This window comes from Triturus cristatus, chromosome 8 (genome assembly GCF_964204655.1).
Source record: "Triturus cristatus chromosome 8, aTriCri1.1, whole genome shotgun sequence".
NCBI lineage: Eukaryota > Metazoa > Chordata > Amphibia > Caudata > Salamandridae > Triturus > Triturus cristatus.
Window position 1 is genome coordinate 1,546,397,399 of NC_140591.1, and position 25,420 is coordinate 1,546,422,818.

The 25,420-nt window shown below is 43.1% G+C and overlaps 1 protein-coding gene across 2 annotated transcripts in view; it reads left to right on the top strand.

Annotated features, from left to right (window-relative positions):
* LOC146806103 (ecto-ADP-ribosyltransferase 5-like) overlaps nt 1–25,420 on the top strand; it is a 517,784-nt gene that overhangs the window by 428,293 nt on the left and 64,071 nt on the right. For both annotated transcript variants that reach the window (XM_085623442.1, XM_085623441.1), the window contains exon 3: nt 18,436–18,519. In XM_085623442.1, the coding sequence (XP_085479568.1) occupies nt 18,436–18,519 (84 nt within the window). The remainder of the gene's footprint in view (nt 1–18,435; nt 18,520–25,420) is intronic.

The window sequence follows — 25,420 nt, forward strand, 5'->3', positions numbered from 1 at the left end:
AACTGAAGTCCGAGCGCACAAGTCCGATCCGTACCGGCATTCCGAATACACAAGCGTTTGGAAAACGTCCCGTACGGAGCAAACTTTGTACGACCCCTACCCCGGGTACACTTGTGCCCGGGGTACGAGTCGTACGCCTCCCCCATATAGTATGCACCGTACCCCACGCATACCCCACTCCTCGCGTATGTATGCACCGTACATACGCGGTGTATGTACGCACCATACATACAGTGCGTATGTACGCACCGTACATACACCGCGTATGTACGGTGCGTACATACACCGCGTATGTATGGTGCGTACATACGCGAGGAGTGGGGTATGCGCGGGGTACGGTGCATACTTGGGGGGGTGGTACGGTGCGAAGGGGGGGTACGGTGCGTACTTGGGGGGGTACGTCGCGTGCCAGGCCCCCTTCTCGTCATGCATCGCAGCGGACTTAGCTTTTCCGGCAGTTTTTGGGTCCCATAAAAAAAAGCCGTACGGACTGCTGTGGGTACGAATCGTACTTGTCGGTCCGTACAACGCTGCCTGAATCCGTACGGACGTCGCGTTCGCGCTGTCCCAGATCAGACTTGTACGGGTTTTTTCGCCGTACGGTCTTTTGTACGATTCGTACGGAAACAGGAATTCCGTACGAATCGTACTTGCTAGTTTGTACGTTTTTTTTTCCGGGTACGAGTCGTACGGAGAAAACGCTCCATACAACGATTCGTACCCGGTTTTTACCAGATCGGAATCGGCACCAAAATTGTTAGAAAACCTCAAAAAAAAATATAAAAGAAGAAAGAAGAAAAAAAAAAGTTCTTGTAAAAACTAACTTTCCTGGTTTAAAAAAGAGCTAAATTTCTTTGTTAGTGTGTGAAAGTTTAGATGAATGTATGTGTAGTACGTAATTGACTGAATGAATGCATTAGTAGTGTATGGTGAATGTATAAGTGCAGAACTATGAGGAAGTGCTGCAGCATCACACAGTAACCTCTTTAACTGCAGTGTGCTATAGTACTTTCGAAGCACAGGGATGCAACATATGTACATAAATATGTTGCAAATCTATGCTTCTCTCTGCACGGCTGCTTAAACTGCAGCCATGTGGTGACACAGGCACCCTTGCACCATAGTGCAAGGATATCTGTGTCATGTGCTCTTTGTTTTTATGCAGGAAGACACACCTTCCTGCACAAAAACAATGAGAAAATGCATTTTTCTCCTTCAATGTATGCTGAACATTTCAGCATGCATTGAAGATATAAAAATGTGGAGAAATTAAAACAAATCTCTTTGTTGTGCTTTCCTACACCAATTTTAGAATGGTGCACCATTCACACACATATCGAGATTTATGATTTCTCATAAATCTGAACATATGTCTTGTTCTATGAGTATTAAGTGCAATGATGCACAACAACACTTAAAGAACACCCTTTCAACACAAAGTGGTCTAAATGATGAGGTTGTATTTACATGGAGTATAAAAAGTGCACAGAGTGCCTTTTCCTCTCTTTGTAAATATAAAAGAGTATCTTGCACAAAAACTATGTTACAAAAAGTGACATATTTCCGTTTTTAAATTTCCTTGCGAATGATAGAAGGTAAGCACAGAGTTTTGTCTGCAAAGATGTTCAAAGAAGAATGATTGAAATGATTGCGGTCCTTCAACAGCTAAAAAGGAGAAATATTATGAACCCCTCAAATCTGATTTTTTGCAGGTCACATGATATGTGATTATGGTCAGATTTCAAAACTACATAAACAGAGTGTTTTTAGAAACATGTTTCAACTTTGAAGCTTCTTGCAGGCCTCTTCATTCTGCATATTGAGACTTAGTTAAACCTACCTTCACAGTAATAGGAATAATAAATGGTATTCATTTTTTGCTGTTTTTCATTCAAATATAAATTCTTAAAAATTGCTTATTTTAAAATTTGGATCTGTGAAACAAAAGAACAAAAAAAAATTATAACATATTAATAATACTTTTTTTTATAACACAGCATAATTTCCACAAAGTAATTTGTTTGCCTTTTCTGCTGTTCTCAGAATATATTGAACTTCACTCGAAATAGTGATTTCAATGGTACTCATCACTTAACAGAGGGCAAAAAAAAAAACAATCAGAAAGATTGTTAAAAAAAAACCAACATGCTATTCTCAGTAACATACCAGAAAATACAAATCACACATATATGAAATGCTTACGGCGTACAAAATTTTATAACTTTAACTTATAAATTCTGTAAATATTTCCGCTTTTAAATATTCACCGAATCAATCAAAAAGTCCATATTTCAAAAATATACCTTTCCTTGAGGCCAAATGGTATTTTTGCACTCCTTCTTTATGTAAATTGTCCAATGGTAGTCCTCTTAAATTATAATAAGAAATTCCTCAGAGAATGAATTATCTACCTAAAACTTTGACTTCAAAAATATTAGGTAGGAATTTTGTAATTCCCTAGGCAAACGTTGTTTGAAAACCAACTGGGCATCATTACAAAGTGTCCAGCCTTTGTCACATTTTAGATAGGCAGTGTAATGTCCAGATGTGGTGGAAGGACCATCATGGAAAATTATTGCAATTGCTACAAAAGTCTTTCCTGATATTGATAGTTGTCCGGCTACAAATTGTTTTATTAAAGTATCCAATTTTCTTCCGTCAGCTGTACAACGTTGCATCATTAAAATTATGTATTTTCCATATTTTGTTAAAAATAATGTGGATAACATTTCTGATTTACATTGGCTACACTGCATGGTTTGATTTGCACCTTTCACTAATGTATTGAAAGACACTGATTTACAGTCTGGTAATGTTAAATACAGAAATCTCTCAGTGTCTACATTGATGCTACATGTATACATGCAATTTTCACAATAATGTTCCCATTTGTAAGAAAGGGCAAAAATATTTTCTATTTCTACGCCTTCATTTTCAAAAATGGTAAGCATATACATAAAAAATTCCTGAGCATCTTGTTGGATATTTTGTGTAAATTGTGTAGAACCAGAACACACATCCAAAAGATTACAAACATCTGAAACAGATTGTATTTTACTTCTATCTGTTGTCAGTTTTTCATAAACAGAATGCAACAGAGAACAAAATCTTTTTTCCCGATTCTACATAATTTGTGCTTGCAAATCTTCCAGATAAAAAACAACATTGACCACTACATTAGAATAGCAGTTGACACCAGAACTATTTTCAAACTGATAACCAACAATCTCTTCAACAGTGTCCAATTTCTTTTTACTTGCAATCACAACATTATCTTCTTCTTTTCCCTTCTTGACATCTTCAGTACAGATATTCTCTAACCTTCTTTTTCGACCAACCACACGCTTTTCAAATACAGGATATTGACCTAAATTGGGAGCATACACCCTTCTTAACTTATTATACTCTTTTACACAGTTTGCATCTGCAGTAACCTTTGTCTCATCAAAATCAATCAAAAACAAACCAGATAAAGTTCTGACTCGCGACAAAGCTACATATGCCATACCCTCTTTAAATACAGTAGATCCAATGTTCACCAATGCACTGTCTACACTTAATCCTTGAGATTTATGAATAGTCACTGCATATGCCAGAGAAAATGGAAATTGTTTCCTACGGACATATAAATCTTTAACAAGCAAAAAACGAACTGAACAACGACCCATTTCTTTAACTTCATAAATCTGATCAAATTTAATTTTTAAAAATTCAATTCCTTCTTTTTTCTGATAATTCACAAAATCCACCACTTTGCCCACTGCACCATTAACTAAACCTTTCTCTACATCCAAATTACGCCTTAAAATTACCCGACAGTTTACACACACATACAGTGTCTTTTCCAAACCAGCAGTTTTAGAAAAAAAAATTTCTAAACAATCTAGTTTTGATCTCAACTTACCCGTCAAAATAATAGTGATTCCTTCATGTAGTATTTTATCGATGGCTTCCATTTTTACAATTTCTTCATTTTCCAATTTTAATAATTCTTCGTTGAATATTGAACACTGCCGCAGTGTCTGCATTAAGCAAATCACTGACTTATTTTTAGCAATTTCCACGTACACTTTTGCAGCAACTGCATTTTCATTTGGAAAGACATTGCAAAGTAATCAACTCTTTAAAGCTTCTTTCCCTTTTTTTGAAAGAATTCCAATTCTTATATCTTGAAGAATACTTCCATATTCCGCATCATTTGCCTGTCACATATTTGTTGTCAGTTCTTTGTATTCAAAATTACTCCAAATGTTCACATTACCAACACTGCCAAGAGACTTTCTGGTATCTTCATGGGCAAGTGTTTTAAATACCGGTTGTCCTTTTACCGGTGTCAGTTGCAGTAGATCTCCAAAAACTATGACGTGTTTTCCTCCAAATAACACGTCATACTCTGTTTTAAGAATTTGCTGCATTCTTAAATGCACAAAGGCAAGCATCAAGTTTGAAACCATGCTCACCTCATCAATAATAAGAAGTTTCATTTTCTTCAGCACTCTTGAAACTTCCCAACAAGCTTCTCCAGATAGCTTGTGGTATTCCAATTTGTTCTCATGCTCTACTGGCAGCATTAGTAAACAATGTAAAGTAATTCCTTTAATGTTATGTGCTGCCAACCCAGTTGGAGCAGTGACAACACAAGACAAATATGACTCAGTTGTTTTTTGCAGATAACTTGTAATTACTTTAATTAAGAAACTCTTTCCTGTTCAAGCTTGACCACTCACATACATTCGGATAGGTTGAAATGATGTACATAAACACACTCTCTTTTCATGAAGTAATCCATGGTCAATCTGCTCTTTCACTTGCTGATATATTTGCTTCTGTTCAACATTTAGTTGCTCTTTCAAGTTTCCTAACTGTATTGCATCTTCTTGTGCTTGTGTGATCTTTGGGATTTGGCGGGCTGGAAAAGCAGGCAAGGAGGCCGTATATAGTGTGCAATAGTCTACTTTATTGAGTTCAAGGTACTGTGGGCAACAGGATAGAATGCGGGTCTTCTGCCGGAGGGGTTGGAAGCGATGTGGGATCCCGTCGGTTGCGGTCGTCGTCACCGAAGGTCTTCTGCTGTCCAAGTCGCCGACGTTGGTCCCAGGAAGGGGAAAGGGCGGACACCTCGGAGGGCAGTGAGACAAAAACACAGAAGGAGCCGTTAGACCTGCGGACAGTCTATGTCGCTGCCGTAACCTTCACCGGGGAGTGATAAAGAGGAGGGGGTTGTGAGGAGAAGGGACAAGGAGAAAGAGGAACAGGTCGAGGAAAAGGGGTGTTCGGAAAGGGGTTTGAGTGGGATACTATGTACAAAGTGTGAGGTGCTGTACAATGGATATTGAGAGTGCAGGGGTGCTAACAGGAGAGAGAGTATATACATCTATGTACAAAGAACCCAAGGTACACACGGGTGCTTTTTGGAGTGCTATACTGGAAGGAAACTGGTACTCACGGGCTCCGCCGTAACTCTCATCCGAGTTACGGCCGCTCTTCAGCCTCCTCCGGGGGACTCCACCAGTCTTCCGACCACTCTTCTGGTTCGCCGTTCTCGTCCTCTCCTTTCGTCGTATCTCCTGCCGGACTCTCCTTCCACGATCCTTCGACCACTTCTGCTTCCTGTCTTCCGGCTTTTCTGTCCCCGGCGGGGAACGGGTAGGAGGGACTTCCGGGAATCAGGGGTTGTCCTTCCGGTGGGTCGCTGTTCGGGATTGGCTGCTGTAAGAGAAAGAGGGGCGGGGTTCCTAGGGTCACCGGGGCTGTGGAGGAAAGCTGGGATGGACTGTCTGAACAGGGAGGATTGAGCGGAAAGGATTCCCTGGACAGGGTAAGGAAGGGGGGCCCGATCTGAGGTAGGGGGTCTCCGTTACATTCCCTTTCCCTAGCTGTCTTTCTTGTATCCGGTGTGGATAGGGGATAGCGAGAGAGGAAGTCCGCGTTACCCTGGTCTGTGCCTTTTCGGTGTACTGTTTTGAAGCGATATGGTTGGAGGGCCAGGAACCACCGCAGGACACGGTCATTTTGCCCCTTGTTCCGGGCCATCCACTCAAGGGGGGCGTGATCGGTGAAGATGGTAAAAGTCACGTCCTTCTAGGTAGTAACGGAGGCTGTCCACTGCCCATTTAATCGCCAAAGCTTCTTTCTCCACGACGGCATAATTCCGTTCTCGAGGAAACAGTTTCCTGCTGAGGTACAGGATGGGTCTTTCGTTCCCCTCGTGGTCCCTCTGCGACAGTACAGCCCCTAAACCCTGTTCTGAAGCATCTGTCTGAAGGAGGAAGGGTTGTGTGTAATCCGGACTAACTAGTACGGGATTGGAGGTCAAGGCATTCTTTAGATCGTTAAATGCATGCCACAATAGGGGAGTCGGGTTTTTCAGAATGGCCTCTGTTTTCGTGGCTTTCTTCAATAGGTCAGTGAGCGGGGCGGCCCTTTGGGAGAAATTGGGCACAAACCTGCGATAGTAACCAAGGAGGCCCAGAAAGGCCCTCAAGTCTTTTCTGGTCTGGGGGAAGGGGAGGGAATGGATGGCTTCTGCTTTGCTGCTCTGGGGCCGTATAAGGCCCTCACCCAGGAGATATCCCAGATATTTAACAGTTTGGGCTGCCAGGGTGGTTTTGGCGGGATTTATCGTGAACCCATAGGAGCCCAAAGAGGAAATGACGTTATGGAGATGCTCCAAGTGTTGGGACCAGGTGTCGCTGTAGATAACTATATCGTCGAGGTAGGCCCCTGCATACTGGGTGTGGGGACGTAAGATATGATTCATGGCCCGTTGGAACGTGGCGGGCGCGCCATGGAGGCCAAAGGGGAGGACGAGGAACTGATATAAACCTTCAGGGGTCGAAAACGCCGTTTTCTTTCGGTCTTCTTTTCTGAGGGGTATCTGCCAGTACCCCTTACAAAGGTCCAGAGTGGATATGTACTGGGCTTTCCCTATACGCTCTACCATCTCGTCTACTCGGGGTAACGGGTATGTGTCAAAGGTTGATATCTTATTGACCTCCCGGAAGTCAATACAAAATCTAACAGACCCATCAGGTTTGGGTACAAGTACTATCGGGGAATTCCAGTCACTTACAGAGGGTTCTATAATGCCCAGTTTTAACATTTGTTCGATTTCCTGGTGTATGATCGCTCTACGGGCTTCAGGGACCCTATAGGGCCTTTGTCGGACCACTTTCCCTGGACTCGTCTGTATGGCGTGCTCAGTAATGGAGGTGTGACCAGGCAAAGAGGAAAACACATGTTGTAAAGGGGAGAGACGATGTTGGAGGGCTACATTCAGGGACGGAGGTAGGGCGGGGTCTATGCAAGGAGAGAAAGAAAGGGGTTCCAGACCCCTAGAGCCGGTCAGGACGGGACGAGGCCCTTCCCATTTTTTTAGCAGGTTGACGTGGTAAATCTGGGTGGTACCCCGTGTGGGGTCTAGTTGTATTTCGTAGGTGACAGGGGTTATTTGTCGGAGTATGGTGTAGGGACCTTGCCATTGCCCAAGGAGCTTTTGATCGGAAGAGGGCATCATTAAGAGAACTAGGTCTCCCACTGAGAAGACCCGGTGTTTTGTGCCTCTGTCATACTGACCCTTCTGTTTCTCTTGTGCCTGTGTAAGATTCTGATGTACTATGTCCCTTATTAGAGACAAGTGGTTTTTGAGGTTCTCCATATATTCCGGGAGGGGGCGGGTGCGATCTGGTTCTGCCTCCCAGGCTTCCTGAGCCATGTCTAATAGAGAACGAGGGGGTCGGCCATACAACAGTTCGTAGGGCGAATATCCTGTGCTGCTCTGCGTCTTGCAACGTATCGCAAATAAGGCAAGGGGTAACATCTCCTCCCACCTCCTCGCCTCCAGCCCTAATAGTTTCTTTAGGGTTTGTTTTATGGTGGCATTGTATCGTTCCACTAACCCATCGGTTTGTGGATGATACGCCGAGGTGCGTATCTGTTTAATCCCTAGTTGGGAGCAGACCTGTTTCATAAGAGAGGAGACGAAGGGAGTGCCTTGATCCGTCAGGATCTCCCGGGGAAATCCTACCCTTGAGAACACAGTGATGAGAGCTTTCGCAACGTTTTGGGTGGTAGGTTGTCGTAGGGGAAGAGCTTCGGGGAAGCGGGTGGCGTAATCCACGATAACTAGGGCGTATCAGCAACCACTTCGGGAAGGTAGCAAGGGCCCTATGATGTCCATACCTACCCTGCTGAAAGGGACGTCAATAAGGGGTAGGGGTTGTAGGGGTACCCTTGGAGGTTGGTATCTACTGTGTTTCTGACAGACCGGACACTCTCTGCAGTATGTTTTGATGGCTTGGTGTACCCCTGGCCAATAGAACCTGTCTAAGATCGCTTGGCTGGTTTTCTCGTCTCCGAAATGTCCCCCCAGAAGGTGGCTGTGGGCCAGAAAGAGAACCTTCTCCCGGAAAGGGCCGGGTATGAGTAATTGTGGTTTTTGGTGAGACCCTCCCTTCCGATATAGCAACCCATGTTTCTTAAAGAAGTAGGGACCTACTATAAGAGGATCCTCGTGGTCTACTGCCTTGGCCCATGCTTCCTGTAGCACCGGATCCTCTCGCTGGGCTGCCCTGAATTCTCTGTCGGTCTGCCACGGGTGTTCTTCGAGGGTCACGGGGAAGACACCGGTGTATTCACGTCTCTTCTTCTTTTTCTGAGCTTTGGGTTTCGGTGGCTTGGGATCAGTCCTAGGGGAAACAGGTCCTTGAGGGAACGGGGCTTCTCCCCACCAACGGGTCAGGGAATCAGTAGTTTCTTGCAGAAGTCCTGGTAGTCCCATATAGTCGCTTCCCAGAATAGCCTGTTCCGGTAGAGTGGGGACAAGACCAACAGAGAGGGTGGTTCCAGGATCTTTGGGGTGTTGGACCCGAACTTGAGTAGTGGGGTACTGTTTTGTGTCTCCATGGACACATTGAATGGCGACCGTACCTGACGTCGGCCCCACAGGTTGAGGCAAGAGCTGGGGCCGGATAACGCTCTGACGACACCCCGAGTCAGCCAAGGTCAGAAGGGGTTGCCCATCAAAGTTTACCGGGCAGCGGAACGACGGAGGTGACGTGCCTGGGGTCGAACACACATAATTCCTGGCGAGTCCCACCTCCATGGGTTCCTCCTTCTGGGGGCACAACCGAGCAATATGACCAAAACCCCCGCAATGGTAACACTGGGGTCCGGGATTATTAGGTCGTGGAGGTACGGGGTATGGGAGCAGGGGAATTGGTTCCGGTCGCCTTTGGAAAGACGGACGGGGAGGTCGGAGGTTCGTGGAGGGATGTGGTTTGGGGGGCGGATCTTCCTTACTTCGTTGGATCTCTTGTGCCCGACTGTAGGCACTCGCAATGTCCACCGCAATGTCTAGGGTAAGGTGGGCCTGTTGTCGTACCCACCTTTGGGTGCCGGGCAACAAGGACATCAGAAATTGTTCCAGGTAGATTTTTTGTAACACGTCGTCCATGGTGGAGGATTCTGGTCTCAACCACCTATTAGCCAGGTCCTTAATCCTAAAGGATAGAGCTCTCGGGGTTTCCTGGGGTCCTTCCTTGATTTGCCGTAGTTTCCGGCGATAAGTTTCATCGTCGATACCCAACCGTTCAAGGATGCATTTCTTTATGTCCCCATACGGTGTGGTACCCTGTACGTTCGCCTGTTGGTAGGCCGCCTGTAATTCGCCGGTCAATAAGGGACCCAGGTAATGACCCCAGCGGTCGGCAGGCCATGCTGCAGCCTGTGCCAATCTCTCAAAATTGGTAAAGAAAAAATCGGGATCCTCCCCGGGCACGTATTTTTGCAGTACCACTGAGGGTAGGGAGGTGGTTGGTCTCTGGTGCTCCAACACACTGGTCAGTTTTCCCATAGCCTGTTCATGGGTGGTCCCCTGACCCTTTAACACATTGTGTAGTTGGCCGCGGTCGTCTTCGGCCGTCTTCAAGAACCGCTCCATCATTATCCCCATCTGCTCCTGATTCTCCGCCATTTTCTTTATTACGGCCTCCATGCTTCCAGCTGATCCCACTTCTGACACCACCTGTGATCTTTGGGATTTGGCGGGCTTGAAAAGCAGGCAAGGAGGCCGTATATAGTGTGCAATAGTCTACTTTATTGAGTTCAAGGTACTGTGGGCAACAGGATAGAATGCGGGTCTTCTGCCGGAGGGGTTGGAAGCGATGTGGGATCCCGTCGGTTGCGGTCGTCGTCACCGAAGGTCTTCTGCTGTCCAAGTCGCCGACGTTGGTCCCAGGAAGGGGAAAGGGCGGACACCTCGGAGGGCAGTGAGACAAAAACACAGAAGGAGCCGTTAGACCTGCGGACAGTCTATGTCGCTGCCGTAACCTTCACCGGGGAGTGATAAAGAGGAGGGGGTTGTGAGGAGAAGGGACAAGGAGAAAGAGGAACAGGTCGAGGAAAAGGGGTGTTCGGAAAGGGGTTTGAGTGGGATACTATGTACAAAGCGTGAGGTGCTGTACAATGGATATTGAGAGTGCAGGGGTGCTAACAGGAGAGAGAGTATATACATCTATGTACAAAGAACCCAAGGTACACACGGGTGCTTTTTGGAGTGCTATACTGGAAGGAAACTGGTACTCACGGGCTCCGCCGTAACTCTCATCCGAGTTACGGCCGCTCTTCAGCCTCCTCCGGGGGACTCCACCAGTCTTCCGACCACTCTTCTGGTTCGCCGTTCTCGTCCTCTCCTTTCGTCGTATCTCCTGCCGGACTCTCCTTCCACGATCCTTCGACCACTTCTGCTTCCTGTCTTCCGGCTTTTCTGTCCCCGGCGGGGAACGGGTAGGAGGGACTTCCGGGAATCAGGGGTTGTCCTTCCGGTGGGTCGCTGTTCGGGATTGGCTCCTGTAAGAGAAAGAGGGGCGGGGTTCCTAGGGTCACCGGGGCTGTGGAGGAAAGCTGGGATGGACTGTCTGAACAGGGAGGATTGAGCGGAAAGGATTCCCTGGACAGGGTAAGGAAGGGGGGCCCGATCTGAGGTAGGGGGTCTCCGTTACAGCTTGATACATTGCTGTTTCCACCTCATTCATTGCAATCGCTGCTTCATTTTCAATAATTGGTTGTCCTAGTGGATCTTGACTCAGTGCAGCAGAACGTTGACTGTCTTGAGATCTGTCTCTAGCAATCTCAGCTGCAATTGTAGCTTCTTGATCAATTTCATCATTCAACATTTTCACATAATTTGCGAAAGCACTGCATTGTATGCTATCTTTACAAGCATTAAATGAATCTTCATAGCTGGGAAAATCTCCAAGTAATTCCAGTTCAGAACGCCATGGTTTGAACATTTGCAAAAGGGATAAACAGTAAAATTCCCTTTTGTCAGCAGTGTCGCAACTCAGTTTTCTGTGATTAATTAAATTTCCTTTCCTTTGTTTCACCAGACATCCTTCAGAACCAATCACTCCATATTTTCCATCGTTGATGTTCTCTGTAATATTCCGTTTAAAAGTGTAGTTTTGCAGCACTTCATAGAGACACATGTTCTCAAGATGATGACTTCTCTTTGGATAGTATGTGTCCAACATATTGGTTTTCAAAATATCTGTACTTTCAGGGTCCTTTTCTGCTAAATATTCAATTTCTTGAACAGATTTCAGTACCCGATTTCGCATTCCTGCAAGACCTAGACTCACCCAAATGATTCTTCTACTTTTCGAATATAGACTTGCAGATGATAACCGATCTGAACATTCATATGCTCCAATTTCATGATGCGATAACATCTTAAAACTGAAACTGTATAATTTCTTACTTAGAGTCTTCTCGTGAGAAATCTCTTCCCACATTTCTTTCAATTCAGTCTTTTCTGATTTAGTAATGTAAGACGTTACATATCGAGCAACAGCAATGGAATTGTTCGCAACATACTGAATATCCATGTTAGCGTTCCACATGGATAAAATAACTGGATTGTAGTCATTTATGTATTTTGATTCTTCGCTTCTTCTTAAGTTGTAGGTGTTTTTCGGAGACTTTCTTGTGATGGTATGTCGTACAGCTGACATAAAACTGTTCACTCTTCCTTTGGCTAATACAGGACGTGGAAATCCAAAACGACATTTGGTATAGAACTTATCCTTTGACTTGTACTTTCGTCGACAGTATTTTCCACACCTATGGCTTTGAAATCGTAAGACTTGTTGTTTTAAATTTTTCTCTTCACTACTATTTGGAAGAGCACATGTAGCATAATCTTCAATGAAAGACAAAACAGTTTCATCAGAATCTGTTCCAAATTTGGGGGATCCTTGATCCATAACCACATATGTATGTGAGGAGCACCTCTTGCTTGATACTCCTTTCTCCAAAAGAAATCCACAACTTCTCCAAGAGGAGGATTCTTTTTATTGCAGATAAAAGACATAATAGCTTCAAATCTATGATTGAAATATCTGCATACATTGACAGGATCCAAAGAGCACAATTCTCCAGGTGTCTTGTATTCAATATTTTTTATATTGGAATTTGCCTCTCGAAGAAATTCAAGTAAATCATCCCAAGCATACTCAGCACAGCTTAGTGTAACAAACCATGTAGGAGTTCCCAAGTTCCGTAGCATGCATTTCAGTTCTCCATGTCGACGGTACCAATATTCATTAGTCCCACGCTGACATGCCATCAGATTAATCAACTGAGATTCTAAATGATCATCTCTCTGATGCACTTTATCCATAAAATCCTTTGCAGTTACATTTTGAAGATGCATTCCAGTTTTTAAAATGTGATTTACTGCATATGAAAGTCCAGAAGAGTCACTTTCAAACAGAAGATGAAACATATAAGGAATACATTATCAAAATCTTGGATCTTCTGCATATAATCTTGTTGTCCGATATTCAGTTGCAGGAATCTGCACAGGACGTTCATCATATCGTCCACCTTTTCCTGTTGGAAACAACTGCGGGAAACAACGAGCTTCCAAGCTCTCTTGCCATACACTCACGGGACTTCCTGTTGCTTTTTTCATTTGAAACAACTCAATCGTATTCCCCATCACCTCTTTGGAATGAAGTGGATGTACACTGTAATGTTCATAGATCTCTTCACATCTGGACATGCCCACTTTTTCAATTTGTCCACTTAATGTTTCACTATCTTCTGCTAAATCTATTTCTTCTTCTCCAACAAACACATTTCTATAGTACTCATTATTTTTTAACAGATACAATGATGCCTTTTGCACTTTTCTAACATCCACTAACTCTTGCCAGATTCTTAGTAGGAACACCATTAACTAGAATGACTAGTGGCTCATTTTCTGCATGATCTACACCAATAGTTTCAACATTTTTCCTTAAATCTAATGGTAAATACACAACTCTTCCTTTCAATCCTCTTTGCAACTCTGATGGAGGTAATTTACTTGTTTTGGGCTACATACGAACAATAGCCTGAAATGGGTGAACACATTGTATCAGAATGGATTCATACGTATTTAAATCTATCAGCTCTGGAGGAATAGCAACCAACTCTAGATTATTATGAACAGCTCTAGCAGGCATTTTATTCTCATCTAATTTATTATAACAATATTTGCAAATACGCTGCTCACATCCCAAATCAAAATAATCCTCTACCAACAAATAAGTTGCAAATTCCATCCACTTCTATTTCACTTTTTAAATACAGATTGACACCCCTAGTCTGATTTTTATAGTGACTTCACCGACAACAAATACATGAAACATTTGGTCTTTCACCTGAAATTACCTTAAACTTTGTGATTTCATCCTCAAATCTTTCTGTAATTACAGGTTCTACATTGTCTTCAACATTTTGTTCTACTAATGTGTCAGTTTCTTCACTCTCTTGCTGAGGCCCAAAGTAACAAAACTCAATATCCTCACAGACCTGCTGCACATCTGAAACTGACCCATGCAAAAGAGCACTGTTCAACTCACTTAACTTTAGTGCTGGACTTTTTGCATAACACAACCTTCTCACAAACTTCCGCATTTGAGCATGATGTACTGCCAGCATTCTGGAATGGTGAAAAACACTTTCACAAACTTTCCTAGAAAGACAAGCCAGAGAATGACCTTGCAAACCAGTATGTTTTCTCACTCTGCAAGGGTCTAGTCCTTGCAACAGCTTAATCTTTTGTTTTACACTTTCTTTTAGTATAGACTCGTAAAAAACTACATAATTTTTCAATAGATTCCTGTCGTACACTAAAAAACACTACTGCAATCCCAAGTGTACACAGGGTTTTTAGCACGTCTCCCTAAGACTTCATCAGCTATCACTTCTTCTGCATTTCTTTCAACCATTTTCTCTTTCTCAATTGCACAACCATCACTAACTTCATAACCTCTACTACTGGTGTCAACTGCATACAATAATTTTTCACTTAGTGAATAATTCTCTTCATTAAAAAAAGGCTCTGAACTAGAACTGTGTTTCCATTTTCCCAAAAAAACATCACAATTTTATTTTTTATTAATAACTCTTTTCCTCCTACTTTTGGCCTTCATTACATATATTGGTTTATCTAGTGATCGAATTCTGTTTAACAGTAAAATAAACAGTTTCCTTTTTACTTCAAAAGCCTTTTCCACAATGCTTTCAATATGCTTCTTCTTTTTATAAAATAAAGCTCTCTTTTTATATTTCTTCATATCTTTCAGCAAATTATGCACTACTCTCTTGTACTTTTCCTCTTGTTTTGATTTTTTTTCTTACTTAAAAAATTCTCTGAAGTTGCAGCATTCTCTACATTCTGTTTGCTCCTACAAACATTTTTAATAAATTGCTTCGTGATCTTACCAGAATTTTTTTTCCTTTTAGCCACATTATCTTGTTCATTCAATACTTGTGGTTGATGTTTCTTCAAATAATCCTCCTGTCTCTGTTCTTTTCTTTTTCTTTTTTTTTCTGGCATAATTTGTCGATTTTAACGTTGAAAAACAGTATCTGCAAAAAAGAATCACAAATAAATGTATATTAATAACTTTCAAATTTACAGTATTCCATTACTGTACAAACATATTTTATATAAAAACAGACCAAGAAACTATATCCCTGAACCACAAGTGTGACGATGATTAAAACACTACATACATAGTGCGTACTACTTTGAAGCAGTTCATGCCCTAAAGCCTACCTCACTAAAAGACTACATGCTAACTGACTGAATGATTACACTACTAAAAGGAGACACACTGGGTGAGTAACAGGGTGTTTGCTAGAAGTGTATGAATACTAACTGGGGAATTGAAGTTGCGAAATACAACTGTGTAGCTGATTAAAGAACTGAATGCATACTACATAGGCATTTAAAGCAGTCCATGTGCTAAGGCCCGGCTCACTGCATAACTACTTGGGTACTGACTGAATGATTAGACTACAGCAAGGAGACTGCCTGGATGAATTTATAAGTGGTAGGCTTTTCATACAGGGAATGGATTACTACTTGGTACTGAATGGGTCAATAGAAGAGTGCAAAGGGAGTGACAGGATGTTTGCTGGACTATATGGATACTGACTAGGGAGTTGAAAGTGTAAAAGACAAATCTCTAGGTGGTTAGAAGACTGCATGCATAGTGCATAGGGGTTTGCAGCAGTCCATGTGCTAAGGCCTGGCTCAGTGCATGAATACTTAGACAGTGACTGAATCATTAGAGTACTGGAAAGAGAGTGTCTTGGTGAATTTATAAGTGTTTGGGTTTTGGCACAGTGAATGCATTACTACATGGTGCTGAATGGGTCACTAGAAGACTACAAAGGGAGTGACAGGGTGTTTCCTGGAAGTGTATGGATACTGACTAGGGAATTGAAGGTGTGAAAAACAACTGTGTAGGTGGTTAGAGACGTACATGCATACTGCATAGACATTTAAAGCAGTCTATTTGGTAATAAATGGTTCACAACATAAGTACTTAGAAACTGGCTAAATCATCACACTACTTCTAGGACAGTGCCTGGGTAAAAAATGTAAATTCTCAGTTCTGGTACAGTGAAGACAATACTACATGGTACTGCACTTTAGTGTCAAAGCATGACTCATTTTATCAATGCATAAGCAAACACTGGCTTCTAATGCTACTAAAACTTGACAACATGACAGATTTTATAACAGTTATCTGTCAGCAAATACACAATGTTACAAAACGCTTCTCTCACAGTGGTTCCCAAATGCACACAGACTCACAGTGTGATTCTAGACAAGCACCACTATCCCTAGGAGTTTACCAAAACTCATTCACAACAGTGGAAGTGGTAAGGGAACTGCACACAATCTACATATTTCATGACTGCACTTTAGTGTCAATGCCTGACTCATTTAATCAACGTATAAGCAAACACTGGCTTCTAATGCTACTAAAACTTAACAACATGACAGGTTTTAAAACAGTTATCTGTCAGCAAATACACGATCTTACCAAACTCTTCTCTCACAGTGGTTCCCAAATGCACGCAGACTCACAGTGTGATTCTAGACAAGCACCACTATCCCTAGGAATTTACCAAAACTTATTCACTACAGTGGAAGTGGTAGGGGAACTGCACACAATCTACATATTTCACAACTGCACTTTAATGTCAATGCCTGACTATTTTAATCAATGCACAAGGAAAGACAGGCCTCTAATGCAACTAAAACTTGACAACATGACAGGTTTTAAAACAGTTATCTGTCAGCAAATGCACAATGTTACCAAACGCTTCTCTCACAGTGGTTCCCAAATGCACACAGACTCAGTGTGATTCTAGACAAGCACCACTATCCCTAGGAGTTTACCAAAACTAATTTACTACAGTGGAAGTAGTAAGGGAACTGCACACAATCTACATATTTCACGACTGCACTTTAGTGTCAATGCCTGACTCATTTAATGAAAGCATAAGCCATAACTGTCTTCTAATGCTACTGAAACTTGACAACATGACATGTTTTAAAACAGTTATCTGTCACCAAATACACGATGTTACCAAATGCTTCTCTCACAGTGGTTCCCAAATGCACACAGACTCACAGTGTGATTCTAGACAAGCACCACTATCCCTAGGAGTTAACCAAAACTCATTCACTACAGTGGAAGTGGTAAGGGAACTTCACACAATCTCAATATATCACAACTGCACTTTAGTGTCAATGCCTGACTCATTCAACCAATGCATAAGCAATGACTGGCTTCTAATGGTACTAAAACTTGACAACATGACAGGATTTAAAATAGTTATTTGTCAGCAAATACACAATGTTACCATATGCTTCTCTCACATTGGTTCCCAAATCCACACAGAGTCACAGTGTGATTCTAGACAACAACCACTATCCCTACGAGTTTACCAAACCTTATTTACTACTATGGAACTGGTAAGGGAACTGCACACAATGTGCATATTTCAAAAGTGCACTTTTGTATCAAAGCCTGACTCATTTAATCAACGCATAAGCAAACACTGGCTTCTAATGCTACTAAAACTTGACAACATGACAGGTTTTAAAAGAGTTATCTGTCAGCAAATACAAGATATTACTAAATGCTTCTGTGTGATTCTAGACAAACAACACTATCCCTTGCACTATACCAAAATACATTTCTTCATCTACAAGGAGTACTACATTTTACTGCAGAAACATAACTCATTTCACAAATTCATAAACAATGACTAGTTTCTAGTTCTACCAAAATATAAAAACTGCATAGTTATCTGTCTACAAACACATGAAAAAAACAAATCCTTATCACAAAATAGTTTCTACATGCACACAAACTGTCAATAAGATTGTAGAGAAAAAAAAGTACTCCCTACACTTTAGCAGAACAAATACATTACTCTGATTAAAATAAAAATAGTCTACATACATCCCCTCACAACTAAATAACTCACCTTTCAAGATGTTTTGTAGATTAAGAAGTATATCAGTCACACACCAGATATCAGTCACACACCAGATTTTCTTATACAGAATCTCTGCACTGTGCATCTGTCAGCAGAACCAAAGAATGGCAAAGCTTCCCTCTCATTTTCCACACATATACATGTAAACATCAAATCACATTCCTTCCCAAATAAATTCAAAAGCAAACACACATTTTTATTGGTTAAACATTTCAACCCTTTCCAAATGACATAAACTTCAACCCTTCCCCCAATCTGCCTTCTGTCCATTACCATAGAAACAGGTCATGAAACATTGTACTGAGTACACAGGTCACAAGTTCAGCACACACACTGTTGCTAATCAAAACAGAAAGTGTGCTTGACTTCTCAACATGTCAGCTTATCATATATAATGTTCATTACAATCAGTTTTTGTTAACCAATAAGAATCATGCGTTTAAAAAACAGAAATAAGCACCCTACCTTTCAGTGTAGAAGGTTGTTAAACAAACAATGATTTCTTGTCTTTTTTCAAAATTGCATCTTAGCCACCATTTTAGAAACATCTTACTTTACAAACTGTCATTTCATTTACAGAGACCATCTGAGTGCATCCAGACCTCCTTTCAAGATGCTGAGAGTATGGATTGTGGGACACAGCTATATTTTCAGGAGGAAAAGGTATGCAGAAAACAAAGGCATTCACAAAGACCTAGGTTTGCCAAATGTAGTCATTAAATGGATTGGACAGAGAGGGTTAAAGTGGCACCAATTGATGCCATTGTTGCAATCCTTCATGCACATCCAACATCCTGACCTCATAATAGTGCACTGTGGTGGCAATGACCTAGGCACTTTGACTGGGGTAGGTCTGGAAATGCTTATGAAGGACACCTTTGCACAACTGATTTCACTTTTCCCGAAAACTGCCTTTGTGTACTCTAACATATGCCAAAGGCAGAAATGGAACTGGTCCGATAATTTTTGTCCACAGATTGAGAAAGCTAGGAAACATGTGACTAAATCTGTTTCTGCTTTTCTCCGAGACTACAGAATGGGCTCCATTTACAATAACAATCTGCGCTTTCATATGCAAGAGATGTATAGGAGAGATGGAGTATACTTTACTGATGAAGGAAACAGAGTCTTCCTCAACAACTTTAGACTCTGTATAGGTACTTACTTATATGTACCAAAAACTCTCAATGAACACAACGGCTCTTTTTAGAGCCACTCAAGAACAAAACACTTAAGCATAATCTTTATCTCCCAAGAATTTCATTTTTTTTCCCTGGGATCCGCGCACCCAACGCAAGAGGATCCGTGCATCCAGCGTGATAGAATGCGCGCACCGTGCACGCATTTCGCAGTTTTTTTTTTTAAAAGGGGGCCCCAGGGGGTCCTTCTGGGACCCCCTAAGAACCTCTAGAGGGTCAGAGTATTTCCACACACACACATTACAGAGTGGCTGTAGCCATTATTTTGCTATAAAGTTACCAGAGAATGGAATACTTTGGATTTTTGTCCCTTAATAACTTTTAACCTTTTGACGAATCTTCGCAAAACTTATCAGACATGCTGCACCCATTACATTGGGGAAGCATTGAAAGTTTGATGATGTTTGGTCAAGGGGATGCAAAGAAACACACTTGCACTAGCCACTAAGCTTCTGTGTATAGTGGAAAGACATGCCCCTGCAGACGGCAACAGTGTGTTACTGCATCTGACTGCACGATAATGCCTGGGATCTCTGATCTCACCTATGGTTCTATTTATGGGTATCCTCTGGGAAAGTACTGACTGTGCACAACCTTTGTGTGACTCCCTGTCAGTGGCCTCCCATCAGCTTCTTTGCTTCTGTAACACGGTGTAGCTGCAAAGAAAAATTGGGTTTTTCATTTAAGTACGGCCATGTCAAAATACAAGTGAGGAAATGCCACAAAGTGATTGCACCTGCACAATCCATATTATAGAAGATGTCACACAAGGATCTGTGTCCCCTTCACTAAAAAAGGGTGTCCCAGAAGCACAAAAGTGGCTGTAAATGCCAGTTGTGCCTTACTGTGTTATTGCTTTCGGGTGTCTTGGACATGAAGCGCAAAGTAGGATTCTGCTGAGTTCCAGCATCCCAAAGGTGGCAGAGTCAGAGATGCACCACTGGTGGCCCCAGACAGTGATGGAAGATCATACATTCAAGTGCCATATGGATATATGAACAAAGAAGTACATCCTGAATGGTACCTTGCTATGCTCACCAGTACTGGACTCTTCTGAACATTGCCCCTTGTCCGGTTTCTCTCTCTGTGTCACCCTAGTTACTTTCCAACACTGAACACTTTTCCATTCCAGAAGTGAACAACCTTATAACCAGTCTTAATTTACTTGGACTTTCCCAAAGGGTTATTGGATCCACTCACCGGGCTGGCCACACCCTAGACTTAATTTTTACTAATATTGATCACCTCACCAGCTATTCCCCATATTCCTTAACTTGGACTGACCACTTTATGGTCATGTTTTCCTATCAATCCCCATCCACCCCGACCCTAACAGGAAATATGAGACAGAAGAAGAAGGAGCTACGCAGGCCTTGACATAAACTATCCCTGGAATCCTTCAAGGAGGTATTCCATCCCCACTCACCGGAATGTGGTCCTGACAACTACGACGTTTCTGGAATGTTGGAAGGCTTCAACTCTGACGTAGTGACAGCACTGGACTTTGCAATCCCTCAAATAAAACATAGCTCAGCCCAGCGGTGGCAATCCGACCCCTGGTATACAGCAGAGTTAAAAATTGACAAATCCTAGTGCAAGACACTGGAGAGACAATGGAGATGTAGTAAAGATTCGCTGGACAGACGAGCGTACAAAATAGCTCTATCCAGTTACCATCAGAACATAAAAACGGCCAGGCATACTTATATCATGAATCAAATTGATCAGTCTAGTAACTCATCTAAAGCCCTATTTAATATAGTTAAAGACTTTGTATCACCTCAAGCTTGTAAACAATCCCCGGCTGAATCTCAAGAACTATGTGACTCTTTAGCAATCTATTTTCAGGAAGAAATTATGCAGATTTACGCTAATTTTCCAACTTTTAAGTCTCAGACGCCGGCACTTTCGACAGGACTAAAAGAACTGGAGATACCTTCAGCTAGCACTCTTGATCAGTTTGAAACAATCACGCTAGATGAGATCTCTAACTCTTTATCTTTTGCTAAATCTGGTTCGCCTGGCGATCTCTGCCCTCCCAAAATTATGGCCCTTCTATCTCCCAGCTGTGCCCCGGAAATTCTTAAAATTTTCAACTGTTCTATCCAATCAGGAATTATTCCTACCCCATGGAAAGAAGCATATGTACGACCTATCCTGAAAAAACCCACAGCTGACCCTCAGGTACTGAGTAACTATCGATCAATATCCTTGCTACCCCTGCTGGGCAAACAATTGGAAACCATAATAAATTGGCAGTTAAGTTCATATCTCGAGTCCAATAAAATCTTAGACCCCTCACAATCTGGATTCCGTCCAAGTTTCAGCACTGAGACCGCTATCCTGGCAGTAACAGACTCCTTGAGGCAGGTAATGGATTCCGGGGGATCAGTTGTTCTGATCCTCCTAGATCTCACACTTACAGCTCGTGGAGAGACTACATTCTTGTGGCATTCGAGGCACAGCCCTAAAATGGCTGGAAAATGTTTTGTCAGATAGATGGCAAACGATAATGTTGGGACCTTATCTTTCTCAGAAATCCCGTTTGGACAAGGGCGTGCCTCAGGGCTCTTGTCTAACTCCAACATTATTTAATGTTTACATGGCCCCTCTGGCAAAAATTGTTGAACCGTTAGGGTTCGAGATCATCTCCTATGCTGACGATACTCATCTGATGTTCCCAATCGTTTCTAATCTAGAAGATGAGAAAATCCGATTTTCCGCAGGTATGCTCGTCATCTCTAACTGGATGACGGAGAACTGCCTCCAGCTGAATCCTAGCAAAACCGAGGTGATGCTTGTGGGTAAAGCCTCAACCATCTGGACAGATGACTGGTGGCCTTGTCAGCTGGGAACTGCTCCCATTCCAACTCAATACGTGAAAAATCTTGGATTAAAACTGGACCAGACACTAACTATGAAGGATCACATTGCGGCCACTATCAGCTCTTGTTATTACAGCCTACGTCTTCTACGCAAGAAACTTCCTTATTTGCCTATTAAACACCGTAGAACCTTGGTCCAGGCTATGGTGATTAGTCGCCTTGACTATGGTAATGCGCTGTTGGCTGAAGTAGATGAGACGCAGCTTGCTAAACTGCAGGTGATTCAAAACACCGCAGCAAGGATGATTCTGAATCGCCCTTCAGGCTCCTCCTCAGCCCCCTTGCTGAGAGAGCTCCACTGGTTACCAGTGAACAATTGATCCTTTTTTAAGATTTGTTGCCTTACTTATAACGCCTTAAATGGCAAAGGTCCCTATTATTTGCAAAATAAATTTACAAAGCAGGTTTCGGGCTGTAACCTCAGATCTAACTCATTAGCTCTTCTAAAAGTCCCCCAAATACGTCTAAGTCGTACCGGGGGCAGAGCCTTCTTGTACCTTGCCCCACGGTACTGGAATCAGCGCCCCATGGCCTTGCACAAATGTACCTCGTACACTGTTTTTAGGAAACAACTAAAAACCTTTTTGTTTTAATATATTCATCAATGGCTGCCGGTTTTCCCTCTCTTCACTAGGTAAGCGCCGAGATGCCCCCGGGTGAGTCGTGCGCTATAGAAATATTTATAACATAACATAACATAACACTTTCTTTATCCAACTCGACACTGACCCCTTTAAGCTATAAGGTAGGTACAGGATACTTATTGGTTATGGACTACTAGAATGGTAGATGGTGCCCCTACCGTGATGGAGTACAAGGGCATAATGGTGTGTCTCTGATGGGAATGGAGCTGCTAGACTCAGGTTTCAACTTGGTGTAAATTGCCGTATGTATGTTACATAGGTTTTTGTTACCCATATATTGTGGGGGGCTATGGGGGAGTAAATAACTTCCAGTCAATCATGCCCTGGTGGGACACATGCAAATAAACTAGCAGTGAATCACAGCAAAGCAGTCAGAATATTCCAGAATATGTGTGTGTGCGTGGGTGTGTGCTTGTATATATATCATGTAGCATAGTTGAAGTGAGAGGATGTGGCCTAACGGCTAGAGCCGTTGACCTCGAATCTGGGGAACGGGGTTCGAGTCTCAGCAACGACGCTCAACATCCTGTGATTCTGGGCAAATCACTTAATCTCCCTTTGCCTAACCAAAAAAAAAAAATGTATGCGTCCGTCTGTAACGCAACTGGTGCGCATGTAAAGCGATCTGATACCCAATACCTTCGGGTCGAGTTCGCGCTATATAAAAAAGTGGGCTATAACCAGCAGTATATGAAAAAAAAAAATGATAATAACTCAGTTATTATCATTTTATGTTCTCCTTTTTGGTGCACCTCAGCTTTGAGAGGCGAGGTGGGGTTGACAGAGCAGCCGAGGACTGGTTTGCCCCCACTCCCAAGTGCGCAATGACTGTTTGGCCAGCCTTCTCCGGCCACCCAAACCAGTTATGCGCACTTTCCCTCTTCTCCACCCAGGCTGCATTACAGCCTGGGTGGAGAACATGCCCAGGCCCCCATGCCCTGTCTGAGCGCCGAGCCACGGCACTTAGACCAATCACAGCGCTGCATTACAGCGTTGTGATTGGCTCAGAGGAGCCTGGGTGCTTCCAGGCTGCTTCATATTCCTGCCGGCTGGAGGAGGAGAGACACGACCAGGAGGAGGCCCATTTGGAGGACAAAATGTGTGGCGTTGATATAGGGTTTTATTTCCAATAGTATTAACTAGATAAATAACATGTAGGTAAAGCAAAATGCATTTTCTTTAACTTTGGCTAATGCAGGTCTCAATCTCAAAATGACTAACTTCTTTGCAGTCATCTTTCTAGCACACAGCCACCTCTCTGTCCTTTCCTCACTATGCAGTCAGCACACATTAGCACCTTTGTAGACAATGTTTTATAGAGTGACCTCTCTCCTGTGTACAACGGGCTGCTTCATTCTCAAGTCTCATACACCCTTGTGTTTGCGGAATGACTATTTTCAAGGCCTTACCTACTGGGACCACTGTGTGACTCTGTAATATGTGAACCAGTTCCTGTAAACTATGTAATAAATCATGCTCCAGTTAAAGGATGTCCGGGTGGCAGTAGGGATGAGAGGTGCATTATGTGAATATGTGGGATAGTGCTGACGAATGCGAGTTCAAAATTATATTGTTCGTTCTTTAACATGAGTGGTTAGAATTGCGCGACTTTTGTATATATACATCAAGGTGCCGATCACGATCCGGTAAAAACCGGGTATGAACCGTCGGTCGGAGCGTATTCTCCGTCCGACTCGTACCCGGTCGGAAAACTTTACAAACATGGAATTACGATTCGCACGGAAACACCATTTCCGTACGAATCGTAAAAAACACCGACCGACGAAAACATGCATACGAATGTGATCCGGGAATGCTGCAACGTGACGTCGGGACGCTTCCAGGCAGCGTTTCACGACCCAGGAAGTACGATTCGAACCGACAGCAGTCTGGACGGAAATATTTTCACGGCACCCAAAAAGTGCCGGAAAGCGAAGTACGGCGCGAAACGACCAGAGTAGGTGGCCCGGTAAGCGCCGTACCCCCCCAGCCCCCGTATGTACGCGCCGAACCCCCCCCAGCCCCCGTATGTACGTGTCGAACACCGTACATACACGGGTGGGGGTACGACTCGAACGTACATGGGTGTACATACACGGGGGGTTTGACACGTACAGTTCAACACGCACTCGGGTGTACATACACGGGGGGTTCGACACGTACTCGGGTGTACATACACGGGGGGGTTCGACGCGTACAGTTCGACACATACTCGGGTGTACATACACGGGGGGTTCGACACGTACATACGGGGGCTGGGGGGGGGTTCGGCGCGTACATACGGGGGCTGGGGGGGGGGGGGTTCGGCGCGTACCGGGCACCTGTTTGGACGTCTCCATGGTTGCTATAGGAGTTCGGTGCGGACGGTCTTTTAACCATACGGTTGTACAATCGGACGCCCGGGACGGATCGTACTTGCACGGTCGGACTTCGTTTTTCACGTTTGTACGGTAAATCGTCCAAGGACGTGTCAGACACTTTTTCCGACCCGAGGACGTGTGGGGAATAATTCCCAATGCGATTCGTATGGACTTTTTCCCATGCGAATCGTACTTGCCAGTTTGTACGGCACTTGTACGATTCGTACGGTAAAAAGACCGGATACGAGTCGTACGGGAATTTTTTTTACCGGATCGTAATCGGCACCCAAATGTATGTTTTCTGTTCTGTATTATCCTCATTAAAAAAGCCTCATTTTGGGTGTTGTGGGCTCACTCTTTTTGAATTTTTGGAGGTGACACTACATCAGTTTAACCTCTAATTTGTGACTTAGGGCCTGATTTATATCTTGGCTGTATATAGACTCCGTCACAACTGTGACAAAGTATATATACAC